Consider the following 16,598-nt stretch of genomic DNA (forward strand, 5'->3'; position numbering starts at 1 on the left):
TCCTATCTGTTCTCCTGGCTTGTGTGGTCCATTTTTCTAGCTGGCATGGCCTATGCTTATTCTTCAAACTGACATGGCTTGCACCTGTTCTCTCCTTAGAATGTCTTTATTAACCTTAACAAGATAGATTAAAATCAAAACTAACAGGGACAAATTAGCAGGTAAATGTTTGGCTACAGTTACTTTTTCACTTAATTTTATTGTAAAATTTATTTCACTTTCTTAATACTCATGCCATGGTGTGCATGCGGAGATCAGAGGATAACTTTGGGGAGTCACTTCTTTCTTTTCTTTTTTGCATGGGTTCTGGGGATCCAACTCAGGTAGCCAAGTTTGTGTTGTACTTTACCTGCTGAGCTGTCCTGTTGAAACATCTTCATTAATGTTGTATCTTATGCTTTGTCCATGGTATTAAATGGAATCTGAGTTCTCAGGTTAAGTCAAAAATTTCTGCCTGGCTTTTTATTAGTCTGAAAGAGAACTAAATATTTAACTCCCCCAAGTTTCCATGTTGTTATATGTAAAATGAAGGAATTCTTGCTCTAACACCTCACTGAGGAAATGTATGAAAACTACTGCAACTGTACAATGATTAGTAGAACATAGTCAGGTCTTTGTAAGCAAGAACAAGGAAGTCAGGCCAAAGCCTAGTCCTCAACACTAGTTCCCGAGCAAGTACCCAGTATCTTCACTTGTAAAGAGGTATGGCAGTATTCTACTTCATATGTGTGATGAAGATTAAAATAACGCATTTTTAGTAAAGTGTAAATAATAGAGTAATTGTTAAACTTCTTGATAATGTCTCACAACGGAATCATCACAAGGTTAAATATCCATGAATTGATTTTTTCCCCTCATAAAGATATTATATTGATATGCTTTCAAATCAATATGTCTATATAAGATCTTTCCAAAATAGTTGCCGAAAATCTATTTTATCATCATCTTTTATTATGGTATTTTTCATGAATACGAACAACACAAATTAATAGAATTCACTGTGCCATTTTCATTCATACATATATGCATATATTATATATATTATATACATTATTATAGAAAATCTGTTTTGAATTTTAGAGAAGAGTCAGATTTAAGCAAAGTACAGTCAGTTTTTCAAAAGTGAAAATTACACACTAGAATAACTGAGAATTTCCTTAAGAACATCTGTATATGTCAAGTATTATAGTATATTTTTATTTTAAAAATCTGCCATTTTAATATTTCCTAAAATTAAGAGAAATATGATTTATGTATGTTGACAAAAATGAAAATTAAAAGGTCTACTTAGCAATTGTGCTTTAGTTTTACATTGAGATAGTTACCACTTTTTAAATAAAAATAACTTGCATACTGGTGAAACTCTAATGCTCTTTAATCTTCTATTTCTTTGCAAGATAATAGTTGGAGAAACTGCCGTGTTTTGCCTACAGTTAGCCACAAGGGATTTTGAAAACCAGGAAAAGACTATTTTAACTGGAGACTGTTGCTATATAAACCCACTGGTACGTCGAACTGTCCGATTTCTTGGTATGTATCCACTGGCTTACTTTTATCCTTGTCCATAAAGATGATCATACATAAGACAACAACAGCAACAAGGACGTAATTTCCACGTTAGGAAGCAAAGACTATATAACCTCTGAATATTATTTTTTTTAAAAAAACTAAAATGTATGCAATTAAAATAAATGACTTGGTGTGTATATAAAGTTTCAGAATGAATGCATGGGGAGAAATAGTAATCCTAAGTAGATCAATTAAGATTGATAACTTGGCAAAAGGGGGACTATCATATTTAATAAGCTGTACTCCTTGCACTAGTCCTGAGATGGTTTTCAGGGAAACTAAGTTATGGTAATAGTTATGCTAGAGAACAAGAGACACTGATACTTTAGCTTTCACCCTGCAAAGGTCAGCAATTAACAAAAGGACAAATTGCTAAGCATTCTTGTAAATCAATAGAAATTTTATCGGACATGAAAGTTTAACGTAAACTATCATTTCCTGGTTTGTTGGTTTGATGCAGGGGAGAGGCTTGGACCTGCCTCATCTGAATGTACCAGGCTCTGCTGGCTCCCATGGGAGGCCTTGCCTTGGAGGAGGTGGGAATGGGGGGTGTGTTGGGGAGAGGACTGGGGGGCAGGAGGAGGGAGGAGAGGGGAATCTGTGGTTGGTATGTAGAATGAATAGAAAATTTCTTAGTAAAAAAAGAAAAAAAGTAAAAGAAATAAAATGACTACAGCTGTGCATATTAAAAAGCATGTAAAATGAATTTTGATGATCATTGAAAGATTCATCAAGGAGCCTGCAACTCTCATGTTATGGGGCTCAAGATGAAAACTTTGGACACAGAAAACATCACACTGTAGCTACTACACTGGAAACAAAGGCATAAAAGAATCAGAACTGTACGCCTCTCTGAGGACATAGGGCCTTTATTTGGAAGAACAAAGAATAAAACTGAACTTTTCACTGTCATCAAGTTAGGTATCTCCAAAGCCCCCAAGTATCGTTTGAGGGAATAGTATATAAAATATATAAACATTATATGATAAATATTATATAAAATGTTATAAAATATTTATATTTAATTTTTAAGATATGTATATATCTTAAAATTTTATTTTTCCTTTGTATTAGTAATGTGCCCTCAACTCATTTCTCTTTGAATGTGATCCATTTACTAACAAAATGAGTAACAAGCAATGACATCTGCAGAACTAACAGTACTTGAAATCAATACTTTCCTAAGTACTCTTGAGCAAAGCTGGTTGGGTTAATGAGAAAAAACATTCTCTGCATTTGCATGCATGTTTGCAAAGAGCATGTGCCACAATGTAAAGTGTGCCCATTACACACCATGCATCTAACTGATTATATATATTTTCTTTGGTTTTGTTCCTTAATGGTGACCTGAAGTTTCAAATCTGTTGTAAGAAAATGAAAGCTTGTAACTGAAGCAACACTGGGATAAAAAGATTGCACTTTGTATAGGGATTTTGTGCTTTTGGTTGAATGAGTGGCTACACCTACGGGATCCCACTTCAAAAATCATCTGTGCCACCAACAGCAATACTGGCTTTGGACCTGACACACGGACATTTTAGTTCTAAGATACAGTCAGGAACTTTTCAAGTATCAAGAGACATTTCTATATTCTTCCCAAATATTTCTATTTTAAACGAGAGGACCTATTACACTAGATAAAAAGAGCAGTTTAGTTAAGAAATGAGTACATCTTAGCCTACATTTCAAAGGAGTACAGATGTAGATGCCAGTGCTTAGCTTTGAGGTTTTGGGAGGACAGATGATGTACATTCACGTCTTACTGGCCTCAGTTTGCTCCCAGCTCTCTGCCTCTCCTGATTTTCTGCTTTTCACAGCCTGTCCTTGGTGTGATTCTTGGCACACTGCTAAGAGTCAAGAAAGGAATTTCTGCTGTCTTCTTCTGGAACTTAAAATAGAAAAATCAATGTTCCTATCACCTTGACATTTGGATAGTCAGAGTTTTGTTATGTGTGGATTTTTGTGCATAAAGAAATCTTACATAATATTTTGAAAATTAAAAGAACACCTATGGATCTAATACTGGAAAAATATTTGATCCTTTGCACCTTTCTTGATGATTTCCCAATACAACAGCCAGTCATGATGGAAGTCTTAGAAAAATAAGCAGTTCTGAAGTATGTAACTAAGAAGAAGAACGTCTAATTTTTATAATAAAATTAATATGGCTTTTTAATAGGCCAATTCTTTGGGGGAAATTTTATTTTGCTGTAAGTTTAAAAGTCCCTGAAGATGGAGAAATTGCTCAGTAGTTAAAAGTACATCCTGCTTCTACAGTGACCTTGGATTTTATTCCCAATACCCACATCCAGTGGCTCTTAACCACTTGTAACTGCAGCTCCAGGGGATCTCAAATGCCTTCTTCTGACTTCTGTGGGAACCTGCACAGATGTGGTGTACTAATATGCACTCAGGTGCCCACACATACATGTCATATAAGATAAGTAAGTATTTAAAATAATAAAAATAAAATAAAAATCTTAGCGGAATTTTTTTTTTTTTACTTCAAATTAAAAACCAGTAGATTTCTTCACATCAGAACTACACCTTTGAAGGTCACATTTTATGCACATCATTGTTATTAATGACAAAATTTGCTTTACCTATGTAGATAAATAAGTTTTGTTTATAAGCAAATCTTCCATAATATTTTAAAAATTAAAAGCACATCTGTACATCTAGTACTGGAAATTCATTTGGCCTTTGGCAGCTTTCATGTAGGAAATGGCCAGTGATACTGATTAGAAAGTGCTTTTCATAGTCAAACAAATTCTTAAGTTTAGTACAAAGGCACAAAAAAGGCTGTGTACTTAGATTTGTACTTTCAGGTAACCACAGTGAAGAAATTTTAATGATGTAAAGACAGTCAAGAATTAGAACATTGATTATCTGCTTGTTTCTCAACTTGTTCCGAAACAGATAACTAGAAAGCAAATCTAAAAAAGATAAAGTGGTACCACATGGTAGCTGCTCTGTGTCTTTGAAAAATGTGTTTCTGAAGGCAATGTAGAGATTTAATCCAAGAACAGTCTGCTTAAGATTTCTCTATGATATTTAAATGTAAACTGATGACACTGGATTTTACTCCTAACTGGTGCCTCCAGCAGAGGTGTTATGCATCTGAATGGGCTTAGGATGCATAATCAAACAGATACAACTGCTTTGCTTTATGTTAGTGCGATAAAAAATGTCAAATATTGGAAAAAATAGAGATTGCTAACATTAGTAAAACACTATCAACTGCACCCTCTTAGGGATCTGTCTCTTCATTTAAAAACCTGCATCACCCAAACATAGTCTCAGAATATATTTTCTTCCTTTATCTTATGTCATGTCAAACCTGCCATGCATGAAAATGTAGCCAGTGGTAGACAGCTCAATATGTTAAATAATTTAACACCCTTAACTACTCCAGAAAGCCAAAGAAGAAAACTGGGGAGAGGTAAAATGCATGTATGGAATGCGTTAGAGTTTCTAAAATATTTCCATATTGGATTGTTATAGAATACATTTTTTTTTTTTTTAAAGAAGAAGAAAGCTAACATCGTTTGTTTTCTTCCTTCCCCAGGAATTTATACGTTTGGACTGTTTGCTACAGATATCTTTGTAAACGCTGGGCAAGTGGTTACAGGCAACTTGGCTCCACACTTTCTGGCCTTGTGTAAGCCCAACTACACAGCCCTTGGGTGCCAACAGTACACACAGTTCATCAGTGGGGAGGAGGCGTGCACAGGCAACCCAGATCTCATCATGCGAGCAAGGAAAACCTTCCCATCCAAAGAAGCCGCCCTCAGTGTCTATGCTGCCATGTATCTGACAGTAAGTCATGATCAACAATACATAGTCCCAGGGATATCTTTTCCCTTTTCCAAGTGTGAAATTCTTTTCTGCACCATAATGAGAGTCGTATATGGAAAACTAATATTTTCTTTTGACCGTTCCATTTATTTCTAAAAATGGCTGGTTGTACTGTGAATAACTGGCTCTCTTGAGGTCATGTGTGGGTAGCTGATTACATAAAATAATTGCAATTGGAATTTCTGTTTGTAAATATATTTGCCTTCATATTAAATAAGACTTAATGAAAAAAAATGTTCTTTAGCACTCCCCACTACTTTCTAATAGTATAATTTAGAGAACTGTCTGGGCTCCTGGCTGCCTACTCAAGCTCTCAGATTGCTTTGTGCCGAGAGAGAGAAGGAACTCTTATTTTAGAAAGCTCTTTTGTTATTGGTAACTACCATCATAATGTCTCAATTGGTGTTTTGATATTTCTTCATAGAATTAACCAAAAATATCTTTAGAAATTATGGTTTCCTTTTATTCTTGAGTATTTACCATCATTTTGGTGATAGGAGCCAGGTTCTGAGTATAGGCATCCTGAGACCTTGAAGTGGGGATGAGTTACCACAGCTGGTTGTGTTACTGACAGCAGAGATGGAGCAAGGGGCAACCTTGGCTGGTAGCTCTTCACCCCAACATGCATGCCATCAGTTATCTCGGCTTTACCAGGAGGTGTGCAGATGTGGGGTTCAACTTCTGACTCGTTCAACTCTGTAGGCTTGTCCATCAACTGTGGTGAGAAGTACAGAGGATGTAGATGTCTTTGGGGCTTCTTCTCAGTGGTTCCAAAATCGACTCCTTTCTGATTTCAACTTATCAAGAAAAAAAGGGTTGTAAAAAATAAAAACTAAAAATCTGGCCCAGCCTGAAACCAAATTCAATGATTTCTAATGACTTAGAAAAACTTGGAATTATTTTTATACTCCAGAAGCTCTTGGATGATGGAAGGGTTTCTAATGCAATCATGGCAGGCTACCGCTAAAAGGAGAGAGAGAGTCTTGAGTGTTACCCAGTGATACGTCTCTCTAAGACTGGAAATAAAGATTACTTAGTAGAAGAAAAGTTTATGAGAAAAAAAATGTCCCAGTGTTCATAACACTTCCAGTGCAAGATAAATCCAGAGGTCACAGAGTATAGATTTTAAGAGTTTTAGATTGCCATAGTTCATTTTTTTTTAAGAGAGGGTTGTTGCTTGTTGTGCAGATTGGTCTAGCATTCACTATACAGTCTAAGCTGGTTGCGAATATTTGGCAATCAGCTCACCTTAGCATTTCAAATGTCTGAACTGAGGCTTTCTAAAGCTTATAAACCATGATAATTGCATCCCTCACTGCCTGGTCTTTAAAAAACTTCCTATCAAGAAAATTTGTATAGCATTCTGGGAGTGAAGCTTTTCCTATCATTTTGTCGCCACTTCCTGCTGACTGCTGTGAAATGTGTGCTACAATTCCCTTCTTGCCTTCTCACTCTGCCCCCCGAAATCTGTATGTTCCTCAAATTCTTCACTTTCTTTAGTCTATCAGCTTTGTGTGCTCCTATACACTGTAAGGTACCGCTCACCATTGAATGGAATGTGCTAACACACATATTCTTTCCTATTCACCAAGTTACTTGACTACAGGCGTCTCCTTGGCTAGAATATGCAGCACTCAGCCGTACAGGAAAGATTTTAAATGAGTGAATCAGAAGGCATAAGGCAGTTTTCATCTATGCCTTCATCTAAATCTGATGTTGACTTTTTGTATCTGTGTAGGGACTCTAAATATATCTGCACATGAATATGTGATCAAATAAATGCTGAAAGGGAAATTGCACAGTGCTTTCTGGAGCCAGATACTGTACTCTCCTTTAGTACCAATGGATGTTAGATTTTGCTGTGTATCCAGTCTTTGTCAATGGCGATGAATATGCAACTAGAATAAAATACTTAGCCTTTTTAGTATCCGGAATAGTCCTTCAAAGACATTGCTATGGGACAGCTCATTGGTCTCTTGTGTTCTAGAAGAGTCTTCCCATTTTATGTTACCGCTATTCTGTTGACCACCTGCAAGCATTTCTTTTGGAAACTCATGCTTTGTACACTTCACTGCTCTAGATATAATAGAGACAAATACTGTATAAATAATAATTAATTATAATTACTTTAACATACATTTATTGAGCACTTACTATGGTCAGGGCTTCACTTTTACTCACTTATTACTTAACTTATTTTTAATGTTAATAAATGTTAACATCTACTCATTTTTATTTATATTTAATAATTCATTATGTGTAATAGTTTTTTGAAAGTATGTAACACTTTGTAGCTGTATGTACTCACTCTACCCATTTATAGTTGTAGATACTGAGAAAGTGATGTACTTTGTTCAGATCTATTGAACCAAATAGTAAATTTTGCTAGCTCTTATGTGTTCATGTTTAGTCAAAATCCCCCTTCCTCCTACATTGTTTCACCATCCAGTACAGTTTAAAGCTGAGGGTACAGATGGTGATGAGATTAGGGAGCAGCCCAGTGCAAAGGAAGCTTCTATCATTAAATGCTGTTCAGACTAAGAGTTAGGATCCCTGCTTGTAATTACATTGATGGGTACCTCTGTCTTTTCAACAATAGATTCTGCTCTGTGCTAACTGCTTTCTTCTCTTTCCTCACCACCTCTTTGTGTGTGAGAGAACGTGGGTGGCTGCTATGGCAACTCTGAATATAACTTCTGCTGCAAATACAGGATTTCCAGTCAGCTTTTACTGTTATATTTGAACTTATATACAAATGTATTTTGCCCCAGATTCACTAGTGACACCTTGGGAAAAACTTCATAATGGAAAGGCTGGGTGTTTCAAACTAATTCTGTCTCATGGAATGTTTGCTGGAATTTTGGTAAGTGGGTATATAGGAAAGAATGCCTCATAAACAGTATTCTTTATGGAAATGATCTCGTGCTGGTGTGTAGAGATATGTTTATTTAATGTTAGGTCATAAACATGTGAACTCATAAGAATAAAGGGAAGCCAGTGTGAAGTATTTGAAAATGAACTGAGACATATTTGTTTGGTGCTTCTCTGTGTGGCTTAGCATAAACCCAAAGAATTTGAACTCTCCCTAAGGATCTGGCTTTAATTAAGGCTTTGGGGATAATTTGATTGCAGATTTTTTTTTTTTTTTGCTTTACTGAGAATTTAAAGGGAAAAAAAATCCCTAATCCTATTTTTACAAATGCTATTAGTTTTCCTAGTTGAAGGGATAATCTAAAAGTTATTTAACCCTCAACTCTCAAATTTCTAAAACAGTGTTAAATCATATTAGAATAATATTTAAATTTAGCTTTGTGTTTTTTTTAATATACATTGGAGAATGAGTTTTCAAATTAAAAGGAAAGAAAAAAGTCTTTCAAAGTTGAGAATAAAAAATCACTTTTGAAATTTCAGTTAATCCCATAAAACTTCAAAACAGAAAAGCATACCCTCATGTCTTTTGGTCATTCCAATTCTGACATTAATTTTTCTCACAATAAAAAAATACTAAGATTACATGGGTTGGAAAGATGGTTCAGTGGTTAAGAGCACTGGCTGCTCTTTCAGAGGAACCAGGTTTGGTTCTCAGCCCCCACATGGTGGCTCACAAACATCTGTAACTCCAGCTCCAGCGAATCCTGATGCCCTCTTCTGGCCTCTGCAGGCATGAGGCATGCACATGGAGCACAGACGTTAATTCAGGCAGTACACCTGCACACAGGAAATAGATTCTTAAGAACTTAAAAATGAGTAATTATAAGCCAGAGTCACTACATCTGCGGTCCTTGGTTCCCATTGTGTAGTGCCCCAGGTTGATCCACTCTAAAGCTACAAGGGAGTCAACATCTCTCTCCTGGGTTTGGTTCAGCTCACCAGTCAGTTGGGAGTTTGCCTCAGTTGGTACAGCTAGAATAACTGGGCTTCTCTCATTCTTAAGAGGTCTTTCTGTAGGCCAACTTGCCAGATTGTGTCTCAGAACAGCCTTCCAAAAGGTCGAAGCCCCAAGCTTTAAGGCATCCAGAGACTTACGCTCCTGATTCCCTTGGCATTCCATCTTGGTGTTCTATCTTATCTATCCAGGTAAATCACAGACATCCTGTAGATGGAAGAGTCAGCCAATTAGACTATAAAAGATGGGTATAATGCCATAGGAGGAATCTGTGGTCATTACGTAATTTACCAACCTTTTCCCCCAAACAGTGGAAGGAGGAACACTGCTTTTCCTCTGCCTTCAGTGTCTGTGGCCAATCGTTGGCACACTCCTTCCCTTACTTCCTGCATAGTCATATTTATAGTGATCTCAGTGTTCCATGCATACTAGCTACAAATCATGTGATGCTGAGACAGGCTTAGAAGAACACACCCCATTTGTTTCCTAAGATAGATCTGAAATCACATTTAAATCGGAACATAAGGTGCATTAGAGACACACCCTGGGCTCCCATTCTGTCTCCTTTGTCCAGTGAGAGTCAGTTGCCATCACCAAGATGTCCTCTAAACTTCCACGCCTACGAGTAACTTAATCTTAAAATGTCTAAGATCCCTGGGCTTCAGATTTGATCAAGTGTCTACTCAGACACATGTAAAAAATGTTTCTTGGCACACAGTTAATTCAACAGCTATCCCATGACTTTGATGACTGGTGCCATAACTGCCATTACTAGTCCACTGACACTTTGCTTGTCAGCTTTCAGCTAAGTGTTATTGTGTGTGGTGAGAGAAGAGACAAAGGCCATCTGTGAAATATCCTCTGTGTTCCAATGCCTTTGCTATCAGGAACCCCTTCAGTCACACTGCTTCCTTGAACTCAGTGTTTTAAAATTTCCTTTCTAATACACAATCTTTCATACTACCTTGGGCACAGGCATTAAGCAGTTATTCATAACAATAAAATATAATGATGCTGTTTTGAAATTGCATGCATAAAATTACAAAAATAGGTGAGTGGGATGGTGATAAACCCTTAAGCAAATGATTAAAGACACATACGTATTGCATATTTTTTCTGCATATTTTTGCTTTACCTGGCTTCTAGAAATAAGACCTATATTTGTATATTCTGTGACTGACATGTGGGTTTTTAATTCTATCTGGCTTTTCAGTCATATCCCAGAAGTCTGTGTATTTTCAACAGTGTATCAGAACCTCTGAGCAGTCTGAGCTCTCCAGTGACACTAGCTGACTTATTTCTGGCTGAAGTAAAGAGCATTGACATTTTAGTACATGTGGGCTTATTATCGGTGAATACAGTATTCACTACCCTTTTGTCAAATATTGAAAAGTATGTCATAGGCATTCATACTTTGGGTTTTCTTAGGCGTTAACAGATTGATGTGGGACTGCAGCAAGCTGCACAGTCTCCTTAGGAAAGGAGGTCTTACCAGCCCAAAACAGGGTAAAGTAATGCGGGTTGTATTGTGACTTTGTGGGCACTGGGCACTATGTCTCCCTGGGATACTTTCACCATATAAATCTTAAAAATTACATTTTATGACAGCATTACTATGAAAAAAGTACATTCTTTGTTTGTTTGTTTTCTTTTGTTTTTTTGAGACAGAGTTTCTCTATGTATCTCTGCCTAACCTGGAACTCACTTTATAGACCAGGCTCTGTAGCTGAAAGTTTTCCTGTGTCCCACCTGGTCTGGAGTCACTCAGTCTCAAGTAAACACACAGAGGCTTATATTAATTAAAACTTCTCGGCCATTAGCTCAGGCTTACTACTGACTATCTCTTGCACTTAAACTTAGCCCATTTCTGTTAAGCTATATGTTGCCACGAGTTCCGTGGCTTTTACCTGTGTGCCATTACATGCTGCTCCCTGGATGGTGCTCTGGTGTCTCCTGACTCAGCCTTCCTCTTCTCAGAATTCTCCTTGTCTGCTTATTCCACCTATACTTCCTACCTGGCTACTGGCCAATCAGTGTTTTATTAAACCACTGTACAAAAACATTATCCCACAGCAAGGCTGGAACAAGATACCCAGAGATCCACCTGCCTCTGCCTCCCAAGTGCTGGCAATAAAGGTGTACATCACTACTGCCCAGCTGAAAAAAACGTATTAAGTATTAAAAGTTTTATTGAACCTAAAATTCTTCAAGTTATTTCCTTTCTTTTTGTCTCTCTCTTCCTCTCTCTCTTTCTTTCTTTCTAGTTTTCGGAGAATTTAGGATCTTTTCCTGGCTCTTTAGAAGCATCTTAGATGGTAGGTGTGCTTATAATACGTAGAAGATAAGTCTGCCCTGAGGATGGTATGTAATAAAATGATAGTGGCAGTACACCTGCCAATCTGTTTGGCAGTGACAGTGAGTGCTACATATTATCCACTGTTGGCAGACAGCAGTGTGGACACCTCAGACTTAAGACGCACTTGGGTCTTGTGGTTTGGAAAGTTGAAAAGAAACATGGAGGAAAAGCAGTCAAATCAAAGGCAAGGACCAAGAAACAAAGAAAACAGGGCCTTATGGGGCCAGGGTATGTTGCTAGAATTATAAGATTTAAACAGTAGAGAGAATAATAAACCAGAAAAGGCTTGTAATGAAACCCCATGACTCCAGTTAATGGGCAATATGTAGCTAGAAAACGACTTGGATGAGAAGCAGCACTTCTCACGATTACCTTTGACCCAATTTCACACAGGCACACTGCATGTGAGAAGGCACCAGGCATCTCTCTCTACACTGAGCTAAACTCCTGCTAAAGTTAAAAAAATGGCAGGGAAGATGGTCACAGGATTTCAGACAACGAAGATTTGGATTCATCCACCTTCCCAGACACCGAGATCACTGTTGCTCACCAGACCAGGTTCAAAGAGTATGAAGTGAGCTTCCTTGTTTCTAGGAGGTGAAATGAGCTAGGAATCTAATAAGCTGCCAAGAACCGGAGCCACCACAGGCTGAGAGCAAAGCTGGAGCTGCTACACATTCTTGAGCACTCTTCCTAGAACCCAGGAACAGGAAGTTAGGCCAGCATTTGGAGCAGCATCCAGAGTGCACCTTGGTGTTCTTAAAGGGCCAAATGTTATTTATTAAGCGGTGCAATATTATTCATTACGCGGCGCTGTTTACCATGTGAGATAAGCCAAGAGGTACAGCAAAACCCACTATAAGACTTCATTAAGGGAAGGGAACAGAAGGGATGTGCTTAGGCCTAAGGGAATGATCGTGCAGGAAAAAAGGGCGGAGGGATAAGTGGGGACCACTTTTATGGATTCTGCCCGCACATGCGCATATGGGCTTATGTAGCTATGCCACGCATGGGCATAGATTACATGGTCACGCTGCGCACAAATTACATGATCATACAGGGCACGGGTTAGCAGGACATAAGGCATTGGGATGACTAAGCATCTTGCCTGACTACTGGACAGCGCATGTGCAGTCATGTAGCTGGGAGAGTGGCTAAATGTTCTAGCACCAAACCCATCAGCCATGCTAGAATCCAGCTCTCCTGATTGATTTCCAACTTCTGTCCCCCAACTACGTTTACTTGAAAGCTCGTGCAGCTTTCTTCCCGGTACTTTATAAGGTATTGCCCAGCAAGAAATTCCCAGCCTGAAGGCCAATCTTCTGAGCTCCTCCTTGCAGCAAATGTATTTGCATGTAAGTGGATGTAAGTGGGGTTAATATCCAGGGACAGCTTACAGCACTTTTATTTCAGCCATCAAACTGAACCAAAAATATAGTTTGATTGAAGGTAATTTCTTGTTACTACTGCTCTTTTATTAGTTTCTAAGATGTGTTCTTATAAAAACAGTCTACTGTGAGCTACTTGTTTATGCCGCTTTAGGAAAATCTTGGAAGAGGAATGAAGGAGCAAATAAAAAGTCGAAGTTCCTCTACAATAATATAGCATTCTAGGACGTAAAAATTATTATTATTACCGAGTGCTTACAGTGCAGAGAAGTTTTCACACAGCGTGTTTACTGTTTTCTTCCTCTACATAGGGAATTAACAGTGTTAGATTATGGACAATGCAGAAAAACATGTCTCTCTAAAACCCCCTCCATCAAAACAAAAACTAACAATTACACAGTTAACTTCCCATTCATTTCAGTAAGTATCTATCTATAAAGAAAGTTCTAGAAAGACAAACTTACATTTCCACCTCATGATCAAGTTAGATCATGGCTGTCCTGTGGTCCTGTGTATCATTCCCCCCTCCCTTTGGTTATTTTCATGGTCTCTCTCTCTCTCTCTCTCTCTCTCTCTCTCTCTCTCTCTCTCTCTCTCTCACTTTAAGCTATCTCTCATGATGAAGTGCCTCTCCAGGTTTTAAAAGGCAGCCACTCTTTGCCTTCAGGCACCTGTCATGGTGTTTCTGATAGGATGCTCTAGCCTTCCTAATTGCTGTCCCATCTCAAGGCCAGACCTCAGCTCCTTGCATGGTCACGGGGCTCTCTCCTAATGAAGCTCATTCTGAAGGATGGTTGGCCTCAGCTTTGTTTTCTGTGAACCCACCTCTCCTTTCTTATACTTAGGTACACAGGGGCTTTGCATCTCAGCTTCCCTCATTTTAAGGCATTAAAAACACTATAGTCTCCAAATGTGTTTCCTCTCCCATCCGAATGCCTTACTGAAGTGTCAGGAAACCATCTACCTGCCTCGGAGAACAGATTCTTGACCTTTTCCAAGAGTAATCTCATCCCTTTCCACTTTGATGCCTTTTCTAATGAATCCCCAAAGTCTTTCATTAGCCCTCATCTCTTTACTGAGCTCTAGTCTTTATTTCTAAAAATATCAGTTTAGGAAATGTCCCACCACCTCCTTCTACCTAAAATTTCCCAGACCAGAGTCACCCCTGCCACTGCTCCAAGTCAGCTGTCTGTGTGTCTTCTGTCTTGGTGATTGGCATTCTTCCCCTTCCAGTTATCCAGCTCTGAGATCTGAGTCCTTTTCAACTCCTCCTTCTCCCACACCCCTCCATCCAGATGTCTGACTAATTCTGTTGCTTCCACCTTTGATCTATCTCTGGAATCCAGACTTTTCTCTTTCCCCCTATGTGCGCCTACTGCTTTAATTCAGTGCCTTTGTATTGCTGGCCTTGACAGTTCTAGGTGCTTGTTAAGACAGATTCTTAATATAGCTTTTCCCCACCCATCTACCCCACACTAGGTGCCTGGAGTAGCATGAATTTTAAGCACATCCCTGTTTGCATAGAAACTTTTTTTGTAGCTGCCCCCAACACCCCCTCACAATCTTATATGATGCATCCAAGGCCTTTTTTAAAAATCTAGTTAAGGCTTAAAAAAAAACCCCTCCTGCAATGTAGATTGTTTCCTCTCTCCTCTTCCTGATTCCTATGTTGCTGTTCTAACCCACAATGTGATGATATTTCCAGATAGAGCCTTTGAAGGTGATTGAAATTAGATGAGTTCATGAAGGGAGACTTTCAAGATGGAATCAATGCCTTTATAAGAAGAGTACCAGAATGCTCCCTTTCTATCTCTTTGTACCTCAAAAGGATATGGCAATACTCTGGTCATCTTCAGATCAAGAATATCATCTCTAGAACCTGATCACGGATATTAGACTTCCCAAATTCCTGAGTTGTAAAAACTGTTTCTGTTGTTTAAGCCACCTAATCTTTGGCATTTTGTTCTGACTGCTAGGACTGACTAGGCACCCCCCTTATATCATGGTTGCCCCTTTTAGGAGCTCATTTCTTAATTGATGTGAATTCTCTTCTGGGTATGGAGATTTCTACCATTTGCTAAGCATAGTATTTTTTTTTTTATTTTTATCCTCTTATTTTCAGATTCACTCAGCCTAATATTTCCATTGCCTTCATACTCTGCCAAAATGCCATTCAACTTTATGTTCTGGTCAGTGTTGTGCATTACAAATGATTGAGAGTGAGGCAGGCTGAGTCAGGCAAAACGATGTAAAAGGACAAGCTGAAATATGAGGCTCGAGGGAGGAGTAGGAACCACTAAAACCTAGGTAGAGGCCAGCAAGAATCAACTCACAAGAAAAGAGAGATGAGGTTGCTGTGACCGTACAACTCTGGTACCACTGCTACCCATAAGTCAATGCCTCTTCCTGCTCTGCGGCCATCAGGCCTGCCAGGGAAGTGGATGCTTCTCAGTATCTGCTCCATGTCAGCCACAGTAACAACAGGGTGTAAATTATGTGCCAGTAGCCTGTCAGCCAGGGCACTGAGGAAGGCCATATCCAGATGACTTTTGCTTTGGTGACAGCTAGTTGCTTCCCATCTAGAAGGTGTGTATGAAAGGAATTTTCTAATCCCAACAAGATGCTTTGTCACGAAGAAAATTTTATTCTCAATCAACAATAAGCTTCCTTTTGGAGATTTATCTCATTTGACTGAAACTAATCTTTCTGTTCTTGGTGGTATACCTACCATATTTGACATGAAAAAACAAGTCATTTTTAGCATTCCTTTTATGTAAAAACTATTTTTAAATAAGTCATGTGATGATGATATTGATTACTGCTTATTAATTAATTAATTACCAAATTAATTAATTAATTAGCTTTAAAATCAAGAACACATAAAAATAAAAATGGGACCAGGGAATTACTCAGAGGGTAAGCATGAGGACCTGAGCTCAGTCCTCAGCATCCAGGCAGCAGCATCCAACTGTAATCCAGCATCCAGGCAGCGGCATCCAACTGTAATCCAGCATCTAGGCAGAAGCATCCAACTGTAATCCAGCATCCAGGCAGCAGCATCCAACTGTAATCCAGCATCCAGGCAGCAGCATCCAATTGTAATCCAGCATCCAGGCAGCAGCATCTAGCTGTAATCTCAGATCTGTGGGAGCAAAGGCCCTGGAGCTCATTGGATAGCCAGTGTAGCCAAATTACCAAGCTGGAAGTTTGATGAGAGACTCTGTCTCAAAAAATAAGAAGGAGAGTGATAGAGGAAGACATTAAATGTGGATCTTTGGCACACAAACATTCATACCCAGGCAGAAGCACATATATACACTCATGCCTACTGTTATGTCACATGTAAAATGTCTATTTAAGGTATTTTTTAATTAAAGTATTAAATAAAAATGGAATAAATATTATGATTATATGAAAATGCAAATGTATTTAAATCTGAAAGAAAATCAGTACTTTATTTCACATATGAACTGAAATTTGCACTTGTCCAACAGAATATGTTATACTGTGTATTCATGTTTTTTCACTGTTTTAGATTTTA

At 38.3% G+C, this 16,598-nt stretch overlaps 1 protein-coding gene across 3 annotated transcripts in view; it reads left to right on the plus strand.

Moving 5' to 3' along the window:
• Positions 1 to 16,598, plus strand: part of Plppr5 (phospholipid phosphatase related 5) — a 180,407-nt gene that overhangs the window by 119,915 nt on the left and 43,894 nt on the right. For all 3 annotated transcript variants that reach the window (XM_059264989.1, XM_059264990.1, XM_059264991.1), the window contains 2 exons: positions 1,398 to 1,530; positions 5,138 to 5,388. In XM_059264989.1, the coding sequence (XP_059120972.1) occupies positions 1,398 to 1,530; positions 5,138 to 5,388 (384 nt within the window). The remainder of the gene's footprint in view (positions 1 to 1,397; positions 1,531 to 5,137; positions 5,389 to 16,598) is intronic.

This window comes from Peromyscus eremicus, chromosome 6 (genome assembly GCF_949786415.1).
Source record: "Peromyscus eremicus chromosome 6, PerEre_H2_v1, whole genome shotgun sequence".
In the NCBI taxonomy this organism is placed as follows: domain Eukaryota; kingdom Metazoa; phylum Chordata; class Mammalia; order Rodentia; family Cricetidae; genus Peromyscus; species Peromyscus eremicus.